At 37.3% G+C, this 22,502-nt stretch overlaps 1 protein-coding gene across 1 annotated transcript; it reads right to left on the bottom strand.

Annotated features, from left to right (window-relative positions):
* Positions 1–77: 77 nt before the first annotated feature.
* On the bottom strand, positions 78–12,926 carry CCDC152 (coiled-coil domain containing 152). Its single transcript, XM_063320415.1, has 8 exons — positions 12,840–12,926; positions 11,754–11,859; positions 5,086–5,154; positions 3,956–4,020; positions 2,335–2,437; positions 1,837–1,964; positions 769–855; positions 78–205 (listed from the first exon to the last, which is right to left on the bottom strand). The coding sequence occupies exons 1-8, from the start codon at positions 12,924–12,926 to the stop codon at positions 83–85; spliced, it is 768 nt and encodes a 255-aa protein (XP_063176485.1). The 3' UTR covers positions 78–82.
* Positions 12,927–22,502: the final 9,576 nt, after the last annotated feature.

Here is a 22,502-nt window from a genome sequence, read left to right on the forward strand (position 1 = left end):
TTTCACTTTCAGGTGCACAGTTTGAAATATACTGTTTCTATTTCTCATTGTATGTACTACTGAAATACTTCATGTCATTTACTCAAAATCGCCTCCGTTTGAAGTGCAGATCTTGGCCTTTACTAAGACGTTGCTCCAAGTCTCTTATGGTATTTCGGAGAATTTCAATTTCCTTGTTTTTCTCCTCCTGGAGATGCTGCAGCTTCTGTAAAAATGCATGCAGAGGCTACATTGTTAAACATCACATGGAATTATGTAACGATACAATATGCTATTACTAATGAGAAATATTCTAAAAAGAATATTTTTCTCAGCATTTTGTATCCCAAAATTATAAAGATGACTTCAGCAGAGTCCTATTTTTGTGACATCACAAAGTCCCAAGCCTACAAAAACAATAACGCACATATGTAATTTATATCACAGCCATTTATGTCTGTTCTATCTTAAATTCCCAGGTTAACAATCCTGTGCTAAAACCACTCCACATGTGGGCGCTTTTGTTACTGAACGCCAGCTGTATCAACATCAGTGCAAAGAGACATGACAGTATTTGTCTAGAGGTGGGAGGGGTATGTGGGAGGGATATGTGGGAGACTGAGTAAGATGGACCCCTAAGGCATGAAACTCCACACACAACCCCCCACACTCCCCCATCCCCAAAGCTTTGCTGCAGAACGAACACAGCAAAACCCCAGGGAACTACTGCTGCACACAGGCTGTAACAGTATTGAGTATCTGCAGACCTCAGGCTATTAAAGCACATACCCTTCGATAGATGCTTTGTGGCAAGACAGAAGCCCCTGAAAATGATTTTGTTGTTTTATTCTGAATTCTCGCTAATTTAGCATTGAACTGAAAGAATCAGGAAATAACAAAACATTAAGAACCAACAGGAAAAAAAAAGTAATAATACAAAAAAGTATTGAATATTATATAAAGTATTAAAAAAAGTAATAATACAAGTATAATTTTCACTTCTTATTAATTGGATTTTGTACCTGAAAGTAGTAATAGCAAGCTTATCTACTATTTAATCCTAGAACAGACAACGAAGCTACTTAAGTTTATTTTAAAAAGAATGCAATTACAGGTTACATTTCTTTAAAAAATGCCTCAAAAAAATTGCAAAATATAAATAGTACAAATACAATAAACCGAATACATTCAGATGAACAAGACGACTACTAAAAAGAAAATTTTGAAGGCTCCACAGCCCAATGTTTGCAGGAGAAAAAAACGCAGAGGATGCTAAAAACCTCTGAAACCATCACCCTTCCCTCATGTTCCAAGCATAACTCAGCCTAAACACTTTCACACCTCATTTATTTTTTGATATGCAAAAGGTTTGAAGTATTTCCTTAATTGTTTCTGTTATGAGAGTGGCTTAAAACCTGAGTCATGAAATACATGGTGAATACTGTGGCTCAAGTCTCTGCAGGATTAGAAGTCTTTAAGCTCTTACAAGTTTATAAAAAAAAAATACATAATCCCAGCATTCAGAAATTAAAAAGAATAAAAATAAGCAGAAAGCATAACTTAGGGGTTTTTATAGCTCAAAAACTAGCAAAATTTTCAAAATAATTTCATTTAGAAGAAGAATACAGCAAACTTCAGTCTCCCTATATAGTAGGTAGAACTCAATTCCTGAGCAGAAGCAACTCAGATACCATTACGGAAGGGAGAACATGCCACTGATCTTTATAAAGACAATAATTTTTTAAGTTTCCTAGATTCCATCATATTACTTCGTGAAGTACTAATTACCATTTTTTCACTACAGTCCAAGTTTACCCAATGCCCAACTGATCTTTAACTAAGCTTTGTAATGCATACCTCTATCTGCAGTTTAATTATTTCATTCTGCTTCTCTTCATTTTGAATTTGCAGCTGTCTAGTTAGCTCTAGTATTTCTAGTTCCTTTTTCTCTCTCTGTTCTCGATACTCTGCTTCTTTTACTTCAACTAGTAACACAGTAACACCAAACATAATGATTACAGAAGATGTTCAGTTGGAAAAATAACACTATTTCCCAAATACTGAAACTTTCTTGAACAGCAGGTCTATATTTCACGGGAAAACAATTTCTCTCTGTGAAATTTCATTCCCTGTCTGTTCTACTAGTTTGGGAATTTCTGCACATCCTGCGTTGCTCTGCTATTGCCTCATTGCCACTCTCTTGAGCAAAGATAAAATTCAAACGCTGCCCACTTCTAGCTTTCATATGTTTCCACTAAGAAGTGGAACTTGTAATTATCCTAGATGAAGTATAGCTCCTATAGGTTACAATATGTTTTACCCAATGCTATGGCATTCAGTCTTTGGAGGACTTACATTTTTTTCTTACATCGCAATTCAGCTGTGTTATTTCTAATTTGTGGTCGTCTTCTTTGTTTTTAATTTCTATCATGAATTTCTCAATCTGATCTTTATAGTCCTGTGAATGTAAAAAGCTTCATAAAAATCTTGAGGTTTCTGTGCTCTTAGCTTTCTGGAAATTACAACATTCATGTGAAAATGTACAGTGCTCTATAATTCAGTACCTGTTTTATCTTTGATCTAGTAAATTCAAAATGCGCAACTACTTCTTACACAATCTGGCTGAAATCCACAGATGAAAAATGTAGCAGATTTCATTGTATTACAGCTATCAGTTAATATAAAATTAGAAATTGTACTTATTAGGAGAACAGGCAAATGGAGAGGTGATCTTCCTTTCCCCGATCCAGGATCTGATAAAATGCTGCAAATAGTTAAGTGACTACAGTTTTACTTCTGTGGATTTTTGACTGTAAGATTATATAACAAAAATCGCATTTAAAGTATGAATTTTGTTAATATTGCTTACACAGAGGATTCCACAACTTCATACTGGCAGCAGTAGAAACATCAGTGATACCAGCAGTAGTGGTGCTGGTGGCACTGATACTCAAGTGAAGAGTTTGAGCACACCTATTGAAGTCTGCTCCAATAACTACTCCAGAATTATCACGGAATTGGCTGTAGCTGCCCGTGTAGAGGTGGTTACTCCAAAGCTCTTGTCAGAGCCTACTGACAAGGTAGGTAGCCACTCACCAGAGCAGTGCTCAGAGGCACTCACAAAAGCAATTACTGGTTCGTGGTAGTAGTCGGTATGGACATAGTCAACTAAGTGCCTTCAGAACAACACTAGGAAGTTCCACCATGACCATACATGTACATAATGTATAGAATCATAGTTTTCTCACGTCTTTCATAAGGCATTACTTATTTTATTCTCAAACTGTCAAGATAACAGCTCTAGTGGTATAAAATGTAATTTTAACTCATAGTTAGTACAAGCACAGACAAAGAAAACCAGCATTCCTAATCCTATACAGGTACAAATCTGCAATCTTAGCAAAGAGAACCAATACAACTTGTGACTAGCCCTGCTGATGTTACCTCATTTCCAAAAATGAGTGGCATAGAGAAAAAGTAGAGAGATGGTAAATGGAATTTATTATGAGACACAGATAAAAAGTAGAGACCTATTATCTTTGTAGCATTTACCCCCTACAGACTAGCATTTACCCACTCTAGACAGAAGCTACAGACAAAATTCAGACTGTTCTTGATTCTCCGGCAGTACAGCAGGCATCAAGACCTTATTTCCATACAAAAATGTATTTTAATGCAATGGATTCGATTTTAGAATGTAAAGTTGAATTTAAAGCTAAACAGAGTGAAAAAAATAAGTGTCTTAGATTGAGCCAGAGTTCTCAGCATTTAGTAGTTTTGACTTTAGTCCCTCTACCACGTTCTCATATTGATACTGTCATGAGAACAACTCTTCTCTTTTTACACGTGCTAAATGTTAGGAAAAGTCAACAATAATGGTATTAGTAGCAAACCCAAGAATATAAATATATATGAACTGCTGCAATAGAGATAAAATATTATTCCTCTACCTAAAGAATGATCATTTGTGACATACCTGTTCACAAGCCTTTAATTTCTCTTCCAAGATGTGTATGGTACCCTTCAGTCTATCATTTTCATCTGTGTAAAAAAACCCAACTATATGACACACTAAAAAGTACATTTTGACAGTATTATTAGCATAAAAGCAGAATAAGGAAATTACTTTCATTTTTTGACTTCTCTGAACTTCAGAAACTTTTTTGTGGACATGATATTCATAGTTTACAGAACTACAAAATCTAGGTCTCCCTTTTTTATCAAAAAAATTCATAGTTTAATCGTAACATTTGCCTGGTATTACTAGTTTGAACTGCCTTTAGCCTTCTGGTAACTTGATGCATTCAAGAAAGTCTAGATCTTTGGCTCAGAAAATAAAAGATTATTATCATGGCTACAACAGTTTTGAATTGGAAGATGCAACTTTTTAAGTACTTGTTTCCCAAAAACTACAAAGTAGTATCTCAAAAACAGAATTTAGAAAAAGCAGATAATGATTTTTTTCATTATTAAAAGTCACTTTGAGTATTAAAAGCAGCCATATACTTCAAATTTTTAGAGGTTTATTAATATTTATGCTAATCTGCCTTGAACACACAATAGGTATAAAATTAACCACATGGTGTACAGCTAAACTGTGGTACAAAGATATAGCAAATATTTATATATTTTATTGTAGAATAGCAATGAGTAAGTGCCAAGTATTTATGGATAACAGCTAAATTTTAGTAACATTACACTGAGGATTAAGACTCTTTGGTTTAACTAAGCAATAAAAACTATGCATAAACACTTTAATAGACTACAGTCCAACAGTTGAATGTTATTTTCTCACTTTTTTTAAAACTGCCTGTGCTATGCTGAAATAAATTTACAACCCAACTAGTGATAAAAAAAACCTCACTAAGGCAGAACTTCTTTTACATGTGGATTCTAATTAGTATAATAGCACTAGACATTCATTAAGTATATAGACCACCAAAATCTGCACAAGATTGATTTCAGATACATTTTTTTCCTTTCTGTTTGGCTGCCAGTGAGTTTCTCTCTCTGAAAAAACCAGTAAGTATAAATAAAAAAATTAAATACCTTGTAATTCTAAATAACAGTACAGTATAGTATACATAAGAAAATTTTTGCTTTTACCTTTCATGTTACATTGGTTTTCAATGGTTTGTGTTAGACCCTTTATCACATTCTGTAGAGTAGTACACTCTAAAAGAAATGAAAAATCCAGTATTTTTGAATAATTTCTTCACAACTGTAATTTTGTATTTTGTTTATAAACTTTTCTCAAATATTTTATAAACATCTTGATTAAATATTAATCTAAATCTTCTTACTGAATATAGAAATAACTCAGATTATTACTACATGCTTGCCCAAACCATGACACCACTTCTAGTTTCATGATAGATTAAAAACTATTTTATCAAGCAATATGAAGAATTTCATAAACCTATCAATCACATTTTTGTGTCTAACCAGAACACAAGGATGTTGTTGTTTTCTGGTCAATAATGGAAGTTTTCCATATCAGCATTCCAGCAATTTGATGTAATTAATGAAACTGAGGCATACTTTCCTCACAGAATTTTTGCCAAGATTCTTTTTAACAAGACCAACCCTAACCACTCATTCTCACCTCCTTTTTCGTCCACATTAACATTCGTCTTGTGACTCAACATAAACTTGGAGAGATTCAGAATATGCTACTATATTCCCATTCTCTCATTTTAAACACCATATGTGTATGTGTATGTTTATATACGCAACTTATTATCAGTTCACATATTTTTATTTCATAATTTTATTTTTTTAAGCTGCATTTTTATTATTTGAAACCATATGGACTGCCTGTAATATAACATTTGGTTTTCATTAAATACTATTTTTTTCCCTCATGTTTCTTGTAACCTTATCAGTCAAGTTACAAAAGGTTCAAAGACTGGGAAGACTGGGGATGCTAAAACCTTTCTTTCTATTTCCAGAGTACCACTGCATTTCTTAAGTGGCTTTTAAGTCCTGCAACAGATAAAGTAAGCTAAATAACAGCTACTCATCTCATAAGACCAAAGCTCTGTTGAAAAATGTAGACCGTATAATTAAAGACCACATTACAAATAATGGAGTCGGGAAGATGAATTAAGATCCCAGCCTAGAGATTCAGTTTTCCACTCAATCTTTTGACCTTTATTCTATTATTCCATCAAGTCTGCATTCATGCAGCTGAGTTAGCCAGCTGTATTCTCCCGTTCCATGCTTCCAAAAAAACAGTAGAGGGAGCACAAACAGCACAGAAACACTGCCTGCCCTAGATTTCTGTACTAGATCAAAAGCATTTGTGGAAAAATCACAGTATTCAAATTAGAAGCGCTAAGTTAACATGTCCATCTGTACCAACTAGTTCTACTATAAATTTTCTCCCATTTGAAAATGTATGGAAATAAATCCAAATGCTTGTAACTCATGCACAAATTGGAAAGACATCTATGCATTTGAGTAAACAATAGGACAGAAGCTAGTTTTACAATGAATCACAGCTATTTAAGTGAAGGCACTCTTGACGGTCCCAAGAATATCTGCTTATCTTTTTTATCTTTAAAGGACGTATCTTGGCAAATCCCTTATGTAATTATAGTTGTGACTGGGAAAAATTACTGGCAACCCACAAATTTTGCTTGCCTACATTAAGGAAGAAGAAACAAAATCTTGCTAAATAGTTGCAGCTTTGTGGATCACTGGTACAGCATTTGTTATGGATTCTGTGTGGTTCCTTTCCTATAAAGAGTACTCCCTAGACAGAGAAAGACTGAACAGCCTAAGTTCTCTTTTTCTGTGTTTAATATCTATATTTTATTGCAGTTTCTTCCATCTGCATTTATAATTGAAGCTATTGGCTTTTTTTGTAGGGCAATTACATCAACCACCTTTTCCTTTAACACCTTTGAAACATGAAGTCAACAAACATGCAATCCTAAAGATGCAAAACAGAGCCATCTTACATGTTCCATAGACAATAATGTGATTGCTTTTCTTTTAAAAACTACAGTAGATTTTAGTTCAGAATTGTAGCCTGCACCACAAGAGTCCATTTAATCACCACAGCAAAGGTTTAAAAGCAGAAAACAAGAATGCCAAACTTGCGACTGTCTTAAGTGGATGTGCAACGATTTACACTAAACAAAACCTGTGGTCCTGAATCTCACCTTTGTTTAGCAAAGAACATATCAAGGCAAAACAAAGCTCATTTATGACCTTTCAGAACATGTATACACTTGCCCAGTTGCTCATCTTTTCCAACTTTATCTTTAGTTCATTTCACTCTCCTCTCTCCCTTGAGTGTTAGAAGTTTTCTTTCTTCCTTTGTATTTCCTTCTGAATTCCCAGTCTTCTTTTACCTTAAACAGTTCTAGAGGGAGACTTCTGGCAATCAAGGATATCAAGGAGTCCTCAGGGTCTCACTTACACTTCTTGGACATTTCTTGGGGCGACAAATGCTATTCCTATTTCTGCTTCTCATACTAACAAAGAGTTCTTCAGCCAGGATAAAATTCCACTTCCCCCACCCCACCACCACTAGTACCCACAAACCCTTCAGGGTAGGCGGAACAACAGCCTTTCCTTTCAGAGTGCTCATTCTCTCTGCTCCTCTGCTGTAAGCATGTTTATTTGGAATCATAAGTGAATCATTCATCAGCATGTGATCGCTCATGTTTTTTTCCTTAGCTGTTCTGTAAACTGTTTTGTGGTCTACTGATAAACCTTACATTCTAAGGCTGAGTTGTTTACGTATCCTGTAAATTCATTTGCTTTTGTGTTAATTTGTAATAGGATGAACTTGAGAATGCTCTTCAACTTGAGAATGTACATACATTAAGATTGTGTGTTGACACTGTTCATCAAGAAATTGATGCAGCAGTCCAAACCCAGCAATTTCAGCTGCCTTTGGACCAAGTCTTCAAATGATACTTTCAGGAAATGTGGCTGAGCTGGGTTCTGGGAAACAGTTTGGGACATAAGACTAGGAAAAATCTTTTTTTCCAAGCCACAGTTGCCAGCATCACTGGTGTGAAAGCCATTCTCACAACTATAGTCTGTTAAGATAACTGTTGCCAGAGTAAGAATGGAAGCTACAACGCTACATTTCATCCCTTGCATCTTCTCCAGTTCTGAAAAGGACCCCTCTATAACCCCATCAATAATAAAGAGTGTGTTTTAAATCCCACGGTGCTTTGACTTTCAGAAAGGTTTCACAAATAATAGTACTATTAGATGCAACATTTTTAGTGCTCTGATTCTGAACACACAGTATGCTATTACCCCTTCTGAAGGGTCAAAGTTGCAGGTGAATTTGATAAAGGTGCAAAGACCATTTCTATCCATTTCAAAAAGAAAAAGCAAAATGCTTTAGAAACATTATATACTTACTATAATTTATAATCACGACACCAACTGTAATGTCCTTCTGAAATACTTTTAATGTTACAGTCACTGCCGATCTCCGTTAACATGGTAACAACTGTTCACCCGAAGGTTCCTCTGCATCCCCTCCAGGTTATGGCAATCTGCTGCCCAAGATGTTTTGTAAGACTGCTTTCTGATCACCATTAATGAATACAGTTCAAAACTATAAACTTATAAGCACTTCATGCCATAATACTTAAGTGTTTACCTTACTGGCAACCATGTTAACCTAACGGAACAGCCATGATAACTCTCTTAATTTCTAAATACATTCTACCCCTTTGGCATCTCTCATTTGCCTTTTACTTCCTTATCACCAAGTAGCTTTCAGAACCACCTCTTGGATGTCCCATGTTGTTCCAAGTTCCTGCTTTTCACTTTTTTTTTGTTACTGCTACTAACAGGTCTGCAATCTCTCTTACTCATTGACCAGAATCCTTGTCTTCCAAGAATTCTGCCTTCTATCTATATCTGTACTTCTTTGTACAACTGCTGTGACTTCAATATTATTGAGATTTGCTTTTTCCTGACTATGCCTGCTGTTAAAACTTTAGTTCATGTTTCATGATGATTGCTCTGGTATTTTCACTTGGACTTCTGCCATCCACATTTTTTTCCCATCATGTTTTTCAAAACAGCTCCAGAGGTTGTTCTCTTCAGTTATATCACCATAACTATCTCCTCCAATCGTTTCACTCTTATCTCATGGAAGTGAGGCACTACTATTTACAAATCTCAAATCCCTCTTCTGACTTTTGTCTGTTTTCAGTCCATTCTAATTCCATAGTCCTTGTTGCAGTCATCTCAGCTGCTCTGATTTCCTGAGCTGTCTCTTTCACTTTCTCTGCTTTTATCCCATAGGTTCTATGGTAAGAATAATTTCTTCTTTTTGTCCACCTTTTCCTTTCCCTTTTTAAAATCTAATTTTGTATAAACCCCTTCCTCTCTGTTTTTGTCAATAATGAAGCCTCTTGATCCGCTTGAAGAAAGCTGGAAGAAGACTCAAGAAATGGCTGCCTCTCCTTCCCTCGGGAACTGCTTTTAAGCTAAGGCTTTTGCCCTTGGCCTACCTTTAGTTATGCTGCAGCTGTGCTGCAGCCACATACCACATAGATCTAGACCCTGGTCATGACCTAGGGAGTGATTTCCTGGCTTGATTTCAGACCTGCCTGTGATCACTAGATCATGTCTGGCCCTTGTCACCATTTCTGAACCTGATCTCAGCTCAGCCTCCTGTCTTGACCTTGGACCTGTTCCATCACTATGCACTTGTTTGTTAACATGGACATGTGGACATGTGCTTGTTAATGTGGACGTGCCAGGCCAGCCATGCATGGGTACAGTGGGAGTGAGTCTCAGCTGGTGAAGCCCCTGTTTCTGTGGGCCTTTTTACATGATTGGTTCCTGATTCCCTGTCTCTTGCTCCTCCCTGAAAATACCAAACCTTGCCACCTTCTCTGTTATCTTTTCTAGTTCTGCTATTTTTGTTTTGACATGTGGGGACCAGAACATTACATGAAAATCACAGAAAAATCCCTGAAAATCAGGAATATGATTTCTCTGTTGCTTCCATAACCATGCCTATCACCGTGTTTGCTTGACTACCTGTTAGTTTGACTACTAATATTTTCACATATCTGTCCCAAGGGACACCAAGATCTCTTTCCTGAGAAGTAGCCAACTAGGGCCAACCACTGTTTATATAAAATGCCTCCCATATGTACTGCTACTGGCTTTCATCTCCCGTTTTTATCACTTGTCATTCTGTATCATGAGATTTTTGGCATAACAGAATAGATTAGCATCATTAGCAAACTTCACTTACTTACTCTATAGTTTTTCCAATTAATTTCTGATTATGCTAAATTATTTCAGTCCCAGCAAACATCTAAGTGAAACCAACTGGCAACCTCACTACAGCATGAATCTAAGCTTATTCCTACTCTGTTTCCTAACTTTTAGGAAGTTGACTTGTCAAACCAAACTTGTAGAACCAAAGTTCTACAAAAAGACGCACCTTTCAGCAACTCTACAAACTGCGGAGGAATAACCAACCACAAATCTATGCTAAGTATTAGATATTTCTCTTTTCAAATACCCATCTGAAAAGACATACTTCTAGAATAAAAAAAAATAAATCAAACTTCATTTAATAGTTTTCTCTTTAATTCCTCCTGTATTTTGCAAATTTTTTATGATGATGTAGAGGCTTATAATTCCCACCTGTAAAATAGGAAATGTAATTTCATTATTTAGCTTCCACTGAACACTTTGAATCCTCTCAATATGAACTATTATTACCATTCATAACTATTTAGCAGCAAAATGACATCTGCTATACGTAAGTAAAAGAAATAAGACCAAAAGTGATCACATTAAAGCTGACAGTAACACAAGTACAGGCTATAGAATAAACTTAAAACAGCGGTCTCAACTTAATTGAACTCAACCTTGAAGGATTATATTCTATTCCTTACACTTTATAACCGAGTTGGAAATGTCACTGAGATAAAATCTTGATGGTGGCATTATAAACACAAAATGGGCTGTCACATTGTTTAATTTGACATCTTCAGAGATCAAATCTCACACAGATAGAAAATATAATCTCTTTGGACAACTTTTCAGTCCTCTAGAAGTCAAACAAATGCCTACGCAGAACATGACACTGAGATTCCATCAATACTCAAGGTCCTTACGGAACTAATTTAAGTGAGGAAAATTCAAAGAGGAATACTAGAACTTCAATATACCAGCAAGGTACAGGGAAAATACATTCCAAAGCCCAAACTGGGCTATCAGATTGTCCCTAAACAAACCAAATCACACAAGCAACTAAGAAATACAATTCTTTATGTTATCTTGGAGCACCAGCCCCACGAGTCCGACATGCCATCTCCAATTACAGGCAAGCTTTGACATTTCAGAAGGCAGCAAAATATGCGTTCGAGAATGCATCTGGCTCATTTCTCATTGGGCAAAATGTTTCTGGTGACCAGGTGAAACATAACATTTGTCATATTGATACCAATGGAACAGCTCAGCCGGGGGCATGATAGTGTCAGTGCTGGCCTTACTTTTCTCAAATGTGGACCCTGTTGTTCTACACAGACATCTGAGCTGCTTATGGATTAACCTAAGTCACAGGCTAGCACTTTAAATAAAACTACTGAGGTTAGTTTGCTTAAAAATGCAGCTTTGTGAACTGTGGCAGTTCACGAAAAGCTCACGGCCTCTATGGATGGAAAAGATAAACATTTGGGCACAATAACATCATCAGGTGTACTAAGCTCATCTGATCCTCTCCCTCTTTCCCTACCATGCCATTTTTTTAAAAAGTAACTTACCTTCTTTTACTGATTCCTCCTTTGATTGGCTTAATGTTAGCAACCTGTTACATTTTTCCAGCTGAAGAACCAGTAGGTTATTTGCTTCATTAATTTCTGAAATTTTCTAGAAAATTGGAAAAACACTAAAGTTATAGTAGTATCTTTTGATTTGAGTTTTAAATCTTGAGTTTTAAATTAATGTAAAATTTAACAATTTCTGCAGTCACAAACGTGTATCATTTGTCATTCTGGCAACGAATGAGAAGAGCGATTCTGGCAAGAGAAGAACGATGCTAGAGTTGACAGCCTGTGCTATTGTGAATTCACGCTGCAGAACTAAGAATGCCAACTTACAACACTAGTTATAAAGTGGTTTCTTCTCAGTTCTGTAGTCCACAGTCTGGGTCAATCCTCAGCAAGGCTCTTTCTACTGCTTTACATATGAGGCTGTCAATGCCCTCGCTGAGCACTAGCATGAGTAATGGGTGTGCACAAGAATTGGTATAGTATGTTTTCTCCACAAGAAATGATAAATTTATTTCAGGTGCCTCTTTTACATTACCTCTAGTATGGATTTACTTATCAGGAAATCATCAGAGAGCTAGCCAACGTGGGTCTAACAAGAAATACAGTACCAATTTTCCTCAGTGGATCAATTTTTTAAGAACTGACATATAAATAAAATAAAGAGGGCTCAATACATATGGAATTTAAGAACTCCTGCTCCGGCAATGACATTTTTCTAGAACAATTTCTGAAATGACGGTCCAGCAAAACTGTGTAATACTGTTATCTCAAATAGCAGCTTCCGATGCAAAGGGACACTTCCCCACTTTTCCCAAGAAGCCAAAATCGGCCTCTGCACCATTAAAATTCTAGCATAGAAACAAAGGCGTCTCAGACTCCACAGAAGTCACTCATTCACTCTGAGATACAGTCAATACAAACACGTCTCAAACAAAGTTGGTATTACAAGGCATATTAATAAGAATAATCTGATACCACTTAGAAGACATTTTCACTTGACAAGCTTATTAAAATGTAAACATAATGTAAATATAAAAAATTAGCATTTACAGATTGCAATTTCAACATTTCACTTACCTTTTCTATCTCTGAGAAGTTATCTAAAAGTTTATCAAGATTCACCACACTGGTTTTCTTCATAGCTTCTTCATGGCTGTGATTCATTTATTTCTGGACCATATAATCCAGTGATCACTGTACATATAAAAAATACATCTATGAATTTGTATATTTTTCATTCATACTATGTCAGAAGATCTCATAGGCACACATGTAAGCAGAACTTGGTACAGTTTTTTTTTTTAAATTAAAACTATTTTTGCATATGAAGCTAAACTTCAAACAACCTAAGATCTTGCATTTCTAGGAAATACAATGAATGTTGAAAAGCCCAACTAAAATCCATCCAACTGTGAGATGATATAGTTGAATTTGGAATTTTTTGCTGCAATTAAAAAATAAACCTGAATCCACTTCCATAGACACAATGATGCAATTTACTAAATATACTACTGGTCTACACATAGGATGCTTTTAAAACATATGACCAATTTCTCTTTAGATATGCTGCTAAAGCAGACAGGTCTTCCTGTCTTCACTTTAAAAAGTAGGAAATCCAACTAATTGAAACAATTAGTCATTCTCTACTGTGCATATTTTAGAGACAACAGGTGAAATTTTGTTAAGTTTGATTAACTTAAAAAATGATACTTAAGTAAATGAGATTTTACCAGGCACGTTAATGCAGGGTCTAGACCTGTGTAGATGCTCTAATACTTAACTACTCAAGTTTCAAGTTACTTACACATTTTCTTATAAACAATTTGCATTAATATCAGTGATGAGACACTGCAGCACATAAACCTTACCATATGAGTAAAAAGACAGAATTTTGAAAAGCAGTCATATAATTCCAGATTATTAACACAATTCCTATTTTTAGTAGAAATTCTACTTACAGAATCCTCAACATGCATGTGCAAGCCAGATCTGAAAGACACAATATGAATGCTTCTAAAAATATTGAAACTACCTCTGAACATCAGGCTCCATCAAACAAAAATTCCAATGCCAGATAAACCATGTATTCTAGACAAAATCTTCACTACTGTGTGGTAATGTATAAGCTGTCTTTTTACAAATAACAAACAATTGCAATGACAGAGAAGAACCATAAGTTAGAATGTGTGCATCACCAGAAACTGAATGGGTTTCAAGACAGAAATACCTATGGCAAAGTTAGGCGGAAATAGATATGTAAATGAACCAGCACTAGGCAGGAACCAAAACTACATAACTCAATTATTTTCTCAGTCATTCAATATTTACAAATCTTTACAAGTATGTAACTTCTTTACCAAAGCAGTAAGATAAAGATATTGGTTCTGTGTGTTTAATACTCATTTTTCTCTTGTATTCACTGTTTCCTCAGAGGGACTAAAACTCATTAGCTAAAGCTAATTAACTTTTTTTTGAATCAATAATTTTTAAGAATATATGTAACATCAAAGAACTAATGGTTCTAAGTTAGTTATTTTTTACTAAGTTAACAATCTTAATAACTTCTAAGTGTTATTAAAATGCAATGATTTGTTAAAATGGAGTTCAAAGTATTTATTCAGAACATTCAACTTTGTAAAACAATTATGTATCTTTAAATTCTATTAGTTCATAATATATACTAATATATACTATGAATGCCAAGTCCTGATTTTTCCGGTCCTTATCATAAGCCGTATCTTATCTCTTTGCCAATCACTGTTCGTTCTCATCATGCTCTTAAAACTGTGGTTTACCCTTTAAATTTTGACTGAGGATGGGAGTTCAGGGAGCTGCCATGTTGCGAACTGTTTTATTTGTGTGTTTCTTTATTCCATGGCGTCATTTGTTTCCTCAGAAGACAGGATGTGCTCAGCACCTGGCAGCATTAGGCAACAGTGCCACTGGGAATAAAACTCCTGCTGAACTGAAACAGTAAATTAAAAATAATATGTTGTATTATTAATGATGTATTTTTCCATCAGGAAGATTCATTACTTTTATTTTTGTGTATATTATTATCATATATGTTATGACTTCCAAAGGCATTTTTGTTAAGCCTCCCACCCCTGCTTTGAACTATGATATTTATTTCACTAGGGGGGGATATTAAAGATTTAAAATGTATTTTTGACTGTCATAAAACTGACACCTTTATTTAATTTCTCTTTAAGCCCTTGCTGCCAATGCTCTCTGAGTATCATAGAATCACAGAATGGTTCGGGTTGGAAGGGACCTTAAAGATCATCTAGTTCCAACCCCCGTTTTGAAGCATTAGCTGATGATCTGATCTTGGAATTCAAGGTTTCATTTTTGCTTAACAATGAAACCTGTATTTGTGACCAAATTAAATTAGTAGGTATTAATTTTTAACTGCCTATCTCAATTGAACATAGTAAATACTCAATAATAAGCACTTCGAATAGCCACATAATTTTTCTGACCTCTGCCCTTCCTTAAGATAGGCACCTGGCATTTGCATGGACTATATAACCTTGCTTTCATTACTCACTCCTTGAAGACATTTAAAACATGGTTCTCACATCAAAATTGTAAGCACCCAAGTGGCACCCGCAAGTGGGGAGAACTCCATCCCCTCATCCGATTTCACAGACAACCGCGACAGGGCAGCGGCACCGCAAACCCCGCCGAGGAGGCCTTGCCACCCCCTTTCCCTCTTCCCACCTCTGCCCTTTGGCTACACAAAGCGCCCTGGGTCGGAGCCTCCGACAGCCTCAGGTGCACTCAAAGCTCCGACACTTACTCCTCAGGGCGCGGGGAGGACGACGGCGCTCCCGACAGGGGCGAGAGGAGGCAACAAGCCGCCCTCACCCTGCCCCGCTCCCCGACGGCCACCTGAGAGGAAGCGGCACGCGCGCGCCCAGCCGGCGGCGGGAACCCCGGAGGGTACCACCACGCACCCCGCGGGGGTACCTTCCCAGCCCTGCGGTGGTGTGGGACCGCGGCGTCGGCGCGGCAGGAGGCTCCGCCTCGCCCGGCCCTGAGAGGAGCGGCGGGGGCTGGTGGTCTGCGGGCGCCTCTCGCCAGCTGCCCAGGGCGTAACCGTCACCGTGGGGGCAGGGTGACGGGGGAGCTGGGCTGGGGCAGCGCACCCCGATGCTGGCTTCATAGACCCTAGCGGCGGTGCCGCTGCTTGCGGCCTCACCAAAAATACAAACACAACCCGAACGCCTCAGTAGAGCACCTGTTGAGGCCCTGATTTCACTCCTGCGTGTAGTATGTGAGTTATTTTATCAAATGGCTCCTCATATTGGTGAAACACTGGAACAGGTTGCCCAGGGAGGTTGTGGATGCCCCATCCCTGGAGGTGTTGAAGGCCAGGCTGGATGGGGCTTTGAGCAGCCTGGTCTAGTGGGAGGTGTCCCTGCCCAGGGCAGGGGGGTTGGAGCTAGGTGATCTTTAAGGTCCCTTCCAACCCAAACCATTCTATGAGGGGGGACTTCATGTGCCAATGAACGTTCCTTTGAACAGCAGCAAATAGACGTTTGATGGGAGCAATTAAGTGAGATACAAAGGGATTGATCCATTCCCTTTGTCACTGGTTTCTCAGTATTTATACTGCGCATGTAACTATGGCTGCTGAGCAGTGACACTCCCAGGCCTATCACTCCTGTTTTTTCTGAGGGAAACTGCCACAAAGGTCTTCTGAGAGAAGTGTCCAGGACATCCAGTGCCATGTGGGCATGTACCGCTAGGCCCCCTGGCACTGAGCTGCACCCTAAGGCCCCTAGGGTCAGATTCTTCCTACCTCACTAGGTATAAATTGCTTCTTTTCTAGGCTAAAGTTGAGTTGATGATCAAGACATACCAACCTGTCTTTAATCCTGCTAGGAGTGTCTAATGTAAGGTTTAGTATCCTGCCTTACCATGGAAACAAACCTGCTGAGGCAGTTGGGTTCATGTCAGCAAGTGTTGTACCTAGAATAGGCTTAGCTAGACACTCTTGCTGAAAACTTCACAGAAAAATAATAACGATTTTGTCATTTAAATGATCATAACTAGGTTTTGGGATTGGTAGCGCTGGTTGAGTGACTGTTATCCTTAAGAGAATCACTGAATAATTTAGTTTAGAGGGACTTCTGGAGCTCTCCTGGTCAAAACCCCTTCTCTAAGCAGGGCCAGCTTCAAAGCTAGAATGGGTTGCTCATGGCCTTGTCAAGTTGAGTTTGGGATATCTTCAAGAAGAAGATTGCTTTATGGCATAATCTGAAGAGGAATTGTTTTACAGGCTTAGATTTATACAGAAACAATTTACTTTATTGACGTGTTTTTTTTCAGAAACAGGGTCTAAAATGACATTTCTAGGGACGCATCTGCATGCTAGAATAAATTCTCAGAAATGCTAAACATGCTGTAGCATTCTCAGATGATCTGGTTTCATTTGTAATAGAGAGAGATGTTACATCTTGAATGCTTGTTGATGCTGTCCTCATAGGCAGAACTGCCTGCCGTGCAGATCAGAAGCTGTGGGAGCATGCCTGAGCACATCCAGAGAAATGGCAACCTACTAGTCACGGTCACAAATGCTGTTTGCAGGCAACTGCTTTGTCAGAATGTCTGAGGATTGTCAGTGTCTGGGGGGACATTGACATAGAGAAAGTGATGAAAATAATTTTTGGGTATGGAAGATGTGCAGCTGAGATACAAGTGGGGAAAGGACACGCTGCCAAATGTGTCACGATAATGCATACTAATAAGGAAAGGGGTACTCCTGTCATCTCGCAGGAAACTCAGTACATGCTGCTTCTGTTTTCTAGTTCACTTTCCCCACTTCACTGACCAATTTTTACAAACTCTTGCAAAGTTTCACTTGTCCTTTTAAACTGCAGCTCAAAAAGTTTGATACTTAAAAAAAATTTCCGTTTAATAAGGTCATTTGTTAGAAAAGACTAGATCAGTGTTTTGGTTCAAAGTGAAATGTCACAGCAGTAAGTGCTCATCTTAGACACAGAAAAAGGTGCACAATCACTGCTGATTGCTATAAAGATAAAAAACCCAACAAACTCTGAGTGGTGAGGATTTAATGCACAGTAAACCACAGTGTATTGCACAGACTCTTTTTTATTTTAATTATTTAGTGGTGGTTTTATTTTACAGACTACATTCACAGGAAGACGGGGAATGAAGACTGAAATCCAATTCTCATTGATTAGGCAAAAGTGTTGCGCTGTGGTCATACGTTATATTTGGATTAATGCTGTGCTGAGTGACCCATATGTAAATATGTCATTTAGCCACTGGGAAGGTGATTACTGTGAGCAGACTGGGAAAAAATGCAGAAAAAAAACTGAAGCAAAAATGTATGGCGGATTTTGACACAGAAATACAAGGAACAAAAGACTGTAAGACAGGGATAGAACATTTAACTTATAATAGGTTTAGGAGTCTGCAAATATTCTTTTGTTTCAGCTTTTAAAATATTGCTGCTAAACTAGTAAGCAGTTTAGTACTGCAAACTTCCAGAATATGAGTGGTTTTCTATAGTTCATTTAGAGTTCATTCTTTTTTTTTTTCTTTTTTTATAGGGTAGTTACTTCCCTGGCAAGACAGCTCAAGAGTCTGATGGTCACTGAAAAAATGTCTGACATCCACTGTGTATTAGGCAAGTAGGGAGGTCTTTTCTGGCAGAAACCGGCAGACAGCTGGGTGATGCTGTACTGTTACAGTGCAACCTACACAGGGTTCCTAACACAAAGGGAAAACACGAATGCCTTTTATTACTGTTATGAGCATCTTTGTAAGAGAAACTTCTGTGCTAAAGACCTACGACATGGCAGTCCCAGCTGTGTTTCCTATCCTATTTCTCACAAGCAGCAGCATCTGCATACATTTAAAATCTCATGGTTAGGCATATGCTTGAGTAATTTTTTACTGATATTCATGTTATTATATTTTGACAGTCTCTAGTACCCTTCCATACAACCCCAGCCACGTCAAAACAGCGTGTCAGCTGCATTTACAAGAGTTACGGTTTGCAAGCTTCAACTCAGTTTACAAAAAGATTTTTTTCCTCTTGTTCTGAAGGGGACATGGAAGGAAAAGCATTGCTTTTAACCTGTTCTAGACTGCTAGAGCACTCATCACAGTGTTTAACACACTATAGTGTCAGGCTGCAGAATAGCTCGGTACGATGGGGGGATAAATTGTACTATCATGCATCTTGGGCATCAGCATACTGTTCGCTATGTTGTATTCCTCTTGCTAAAAGGATTTATTTTTCTGGTTTAGGAGATGAAAGCGGTCTGTCAGGATGGATTTTTGGTATAGAAGCACCCATTCCTGTTGCTTTCTCTGAAATAATTCTATGTTTGTCCAAAGGATGAAAACATACATATATACACAAATAAATACAAATACATGCTTATTGGGTAGGCTAATATACTAGAACACTTTAAATATATGTGTTTAAATATATAAATAGAGATATGTATGTGTGCAGGTACATACATCTGTTCAAAGAGTATCTGTAGCCATTAAAGTAACCTCAGTAAAAATAGCTGATTGCATGTTACCATCACTCATGCATGTTTGTTACCTAAGTTTTGGGGTGGGAGGATTTAGAAAAAAAAAAAGGAAAAAAAAAAGACTATGTACGTGACCTTATCCTCATAATGGAGCCAAACAACATAAAAGGCCACTTAGTTTCAGCATGTGCTTGAGCTGTTATTTTGTTCAGAAACAAAACAGAAATGTTCTTCCACAAAGTATTTTTTCCTCTGTACTGGTGTCTTTTTGCTTGACAAAGGATGACCTAATCTTTGCTTTATTGCTTCAGTAATTGAAAAAATAATGGCTTAGCATTAGTGTTTATGGTATGTATCGAAGCACAAATTTGTTTATTTGTAACAGGACATTGGTAGGCAGTAAATTTCTGATGTTGCCTATATGACTTCCATATTCTTGTAATCTCAACAGGACTATTCTGAGATGCAGGATGAACAAAAAAAAAAGAAGGTAAACACTACGTAAATTGGAAATTAAATCTCCTAAAATGTGTATCATTCTGTGACTCTGTAAAAACCTGGATTTTGTAATCTCCAGAAGGAGTCTTAGGGTCAGATCTAAAAATCACACAATCTTCTGTGTTAGCTGTAGCACATGCTCAACTCAAAATGGCTTTGGTTTGCCTCCTGAAATAACTTTCTAAATTACTACAGTTGGAAAACCAGCTCACTGTATCATGCTGTCTACAAGCCTTTTTCTGGAATAGCCTGTGTTCGTCTGCAGCATAACTTTTAATAAAATATTTAACCATATGGTATTGAAGGTAGACAGCATGTTCCAGCACTTGGTTGCATAGACAGACTGGTACGTGCTGTTTCCAAGAGGCAAAAAGCCCCTCATATGTCATTAGACCCTAAGAGACCTTTGCAGTCATTTAGCTTGTCAGAACAATATTTTTGTTTTAAAAGTCTCAACCATCACCCAAGCAGGAGTGAAAACATTAATTTGCAGCACAGCTCATTTGCTCTTTGTCTGACACAGATGCTCATTTATGTTCAAATTTTCTCAAGCATATACATACGTACCTATGCCTAATACCTAGACTAAATAATTTAACTGCACTAATACAAAAATTTAATCTATGCTACAGGGAAGAAAGTGTCTATCTGCACACAGGCAGATTCAGATATTCTTACACCCTGAGTTCTTCAGTAGTCAAGTATTCTTCACTAGAGTGTGTCAATGTCATCCACTTGCAGTAGGTTTCAGAAAGAACATAATTATGCAAAAATAGATTGTTGATTTTGATGATTTGCTTCTGTAAAACTTGAAGTCACTAGAATAGTTTTCTCCTCAAAAGATTTTCACTTTACGAATTACTATTTATACTGCAGCCATGTCAGCATTCCAACCATGCCAAAGCTCTGTCCTGCAAGCCATGATGTGAGCCTACAAAAACATTCTTTGCATTTAACAGATGGATATTCTATTGATTTTAAATAGGATAGGACAAAGAAGACTGATGAACCTTAGGGATGAAGAGCAATAGAGAAAGAAGGACGAAGTCAAGGGGAGTAATTGTATTGCTTCCACTGGCTTCCTAAGTAACATAGCCTGCATTCCTTTGCTTTCCCAAATACACCAGATTTATCTTTCTGTTGATATATTGGTGGGTCAAACTGTTATAATTTCAATGTTAAGCACAATTATAGTCTTATAATTTATTTGTAATTCTGGATCTCTTGTACTTTTAAAGTAATGATGAACTTCTGACCTAGTTTTCTTGTGCTGCTAAAAAAATCAGGCTGGTAGTGGGTGTTTGAACCGCACAAACGTGTGTGTGATTGGCAAGGAGCATACTTTCTTAACTACATCTAATACACAATAAGAGCATACTGCTTTGTTAGGGACTACATTTTCCAGACACTGTCAAATGTTGTCTAACTGATCCTGTCTGAAGGAGTCCATTTGGACAGTATTTTGTTTGTTTTCTTTTGTTTCTTATTTTTCCCTCCATTAGCCTTTATTCTATGGAAGTTAAACAGTTGGGGGTAGTCTTGTGAGAGAGCCATGCTTGTGTCTGAAGCATCATTTACTACACTACGGAAGCAGAAAGACAGCTTGTAAAGACACATATGCTTCTATTTTCCTGTATTTCTGTTTGTGACAGCGCTCAACTGTCAGTGCCAGCCGACACGCACACATTTTGCTTCTAAAAGTCATTTAATACATTCCTCAATGAAGTAAATTCAGAAGGTTGTTATAATTGATTGGATGGTGATTGGCAGAAATCAGCTGATTAATACTAATCACATTCTGAAGAAAGTGATACAGCTTTGCCATTACTTACACTATAAAAGCAATAGACTTGCGTCGATAGATCTTTTCATAACATAGGTCATTCCTTGGCTGGTCTATTCTTGTAGTCTGACTACCATTACAAATTATATGCACTACACTTGAGTAACACTTTGCTTTTTTAAATATTGTAGGTTTACAAATCAAATTGCAGTTAACACAGGTCCTTGCCCAGAATTGCACATTCTTCCATCAGTAGTTTGGCTCAGGAAATTTCACTTAAAAGTTTACATGGCATTTCAAGGCACGAGCAAATCTTTCTGATTCCATAAAAAAATACGCCATGACAAAGAAAGAATTCTAACACGTAGGTGAAAAGTTAGCTTAAGGAATCCCACACAGCTGGGCCACAGATGGAGGACAGGGTGCTCATAATGATTGTAACATATCTGGGTAACAAGCATATGGTGGTCAGACAGCTGTTGAAGAAGGGTTGGACCCACTCATTTGGTAGCAGAGTTTCGCTAGGAATCATTTTGTCTTTGGTAACTTCACAAGCTTGTGCCTTACTCTTCAGGGAAAGTACATTTAATTGGCTCACAGAATTAGTTCCTGAAGAGGTTTTCCATTCAGAAGGGGAAGGTTGGTATTTCCTTTGTTTGTAATTTGAGATTGTAGTCCTGTACATGCTACACAGATAGCCGCTGTGAAATAGATCAGAAAATTTAACCTCTTTCTTAGTATGAGAATGTTACTGACACTGTATGGTTCTATACTTTGTGTCTTTCTGGTATAATATCATAAGATTTCATGTACAATTTGAAAAAATATATAAAATGTATTTTCTGTTAATTTTACTACTGAAGAAAAAAGTGTGAGGAACCAGTTTCCTGGCATGTCTAGGCCTCAGGTGTGTCTTATGGAACAGATTTTAATTCC

Source organism: Chroicocephalus ridibundus, chromosome Z (genome assembly GCF_963924245.1).
Source record: "Chroicocephalus ridibundus chromosome Z, bChrRid1.1, whole genome shotgun sequence".
Classification (NCBI taxonomy): Eukaryota; Metazoa; Chordata; class Aves; order Charadriiformes; family Laridae; genus Chroicocephalus; species Chroicocephalus ridibundus.

What these genes read in the sequence shown, in the direction of transcription:
- CCDC152 (XM_063320415.1), bottom strand. Translation starts at nt 12,926, where the DNA reads ATGAATCACAGCCATGAAGAAGCTATGAAGAAAACCAGTGTGGTGAAT. An exon ending in GGAGGAATCAGTAAAAGAAG is followed by an intron (nt 5,155 to 11,753) that starts GTAAGTTACTTT and finishes CATTTCTTTTAG; the next exon opens with AGTGTACTACTCTACAGAAT. An exon ending in AATTAAAGGCTTGTGAACAG is followed by an intron (nt 2,438 to 3,955) that starts GTATGTCACAAA and finishes TTACATTCACAG; the next exon opens with GACTATAAAGATCAGATTGA.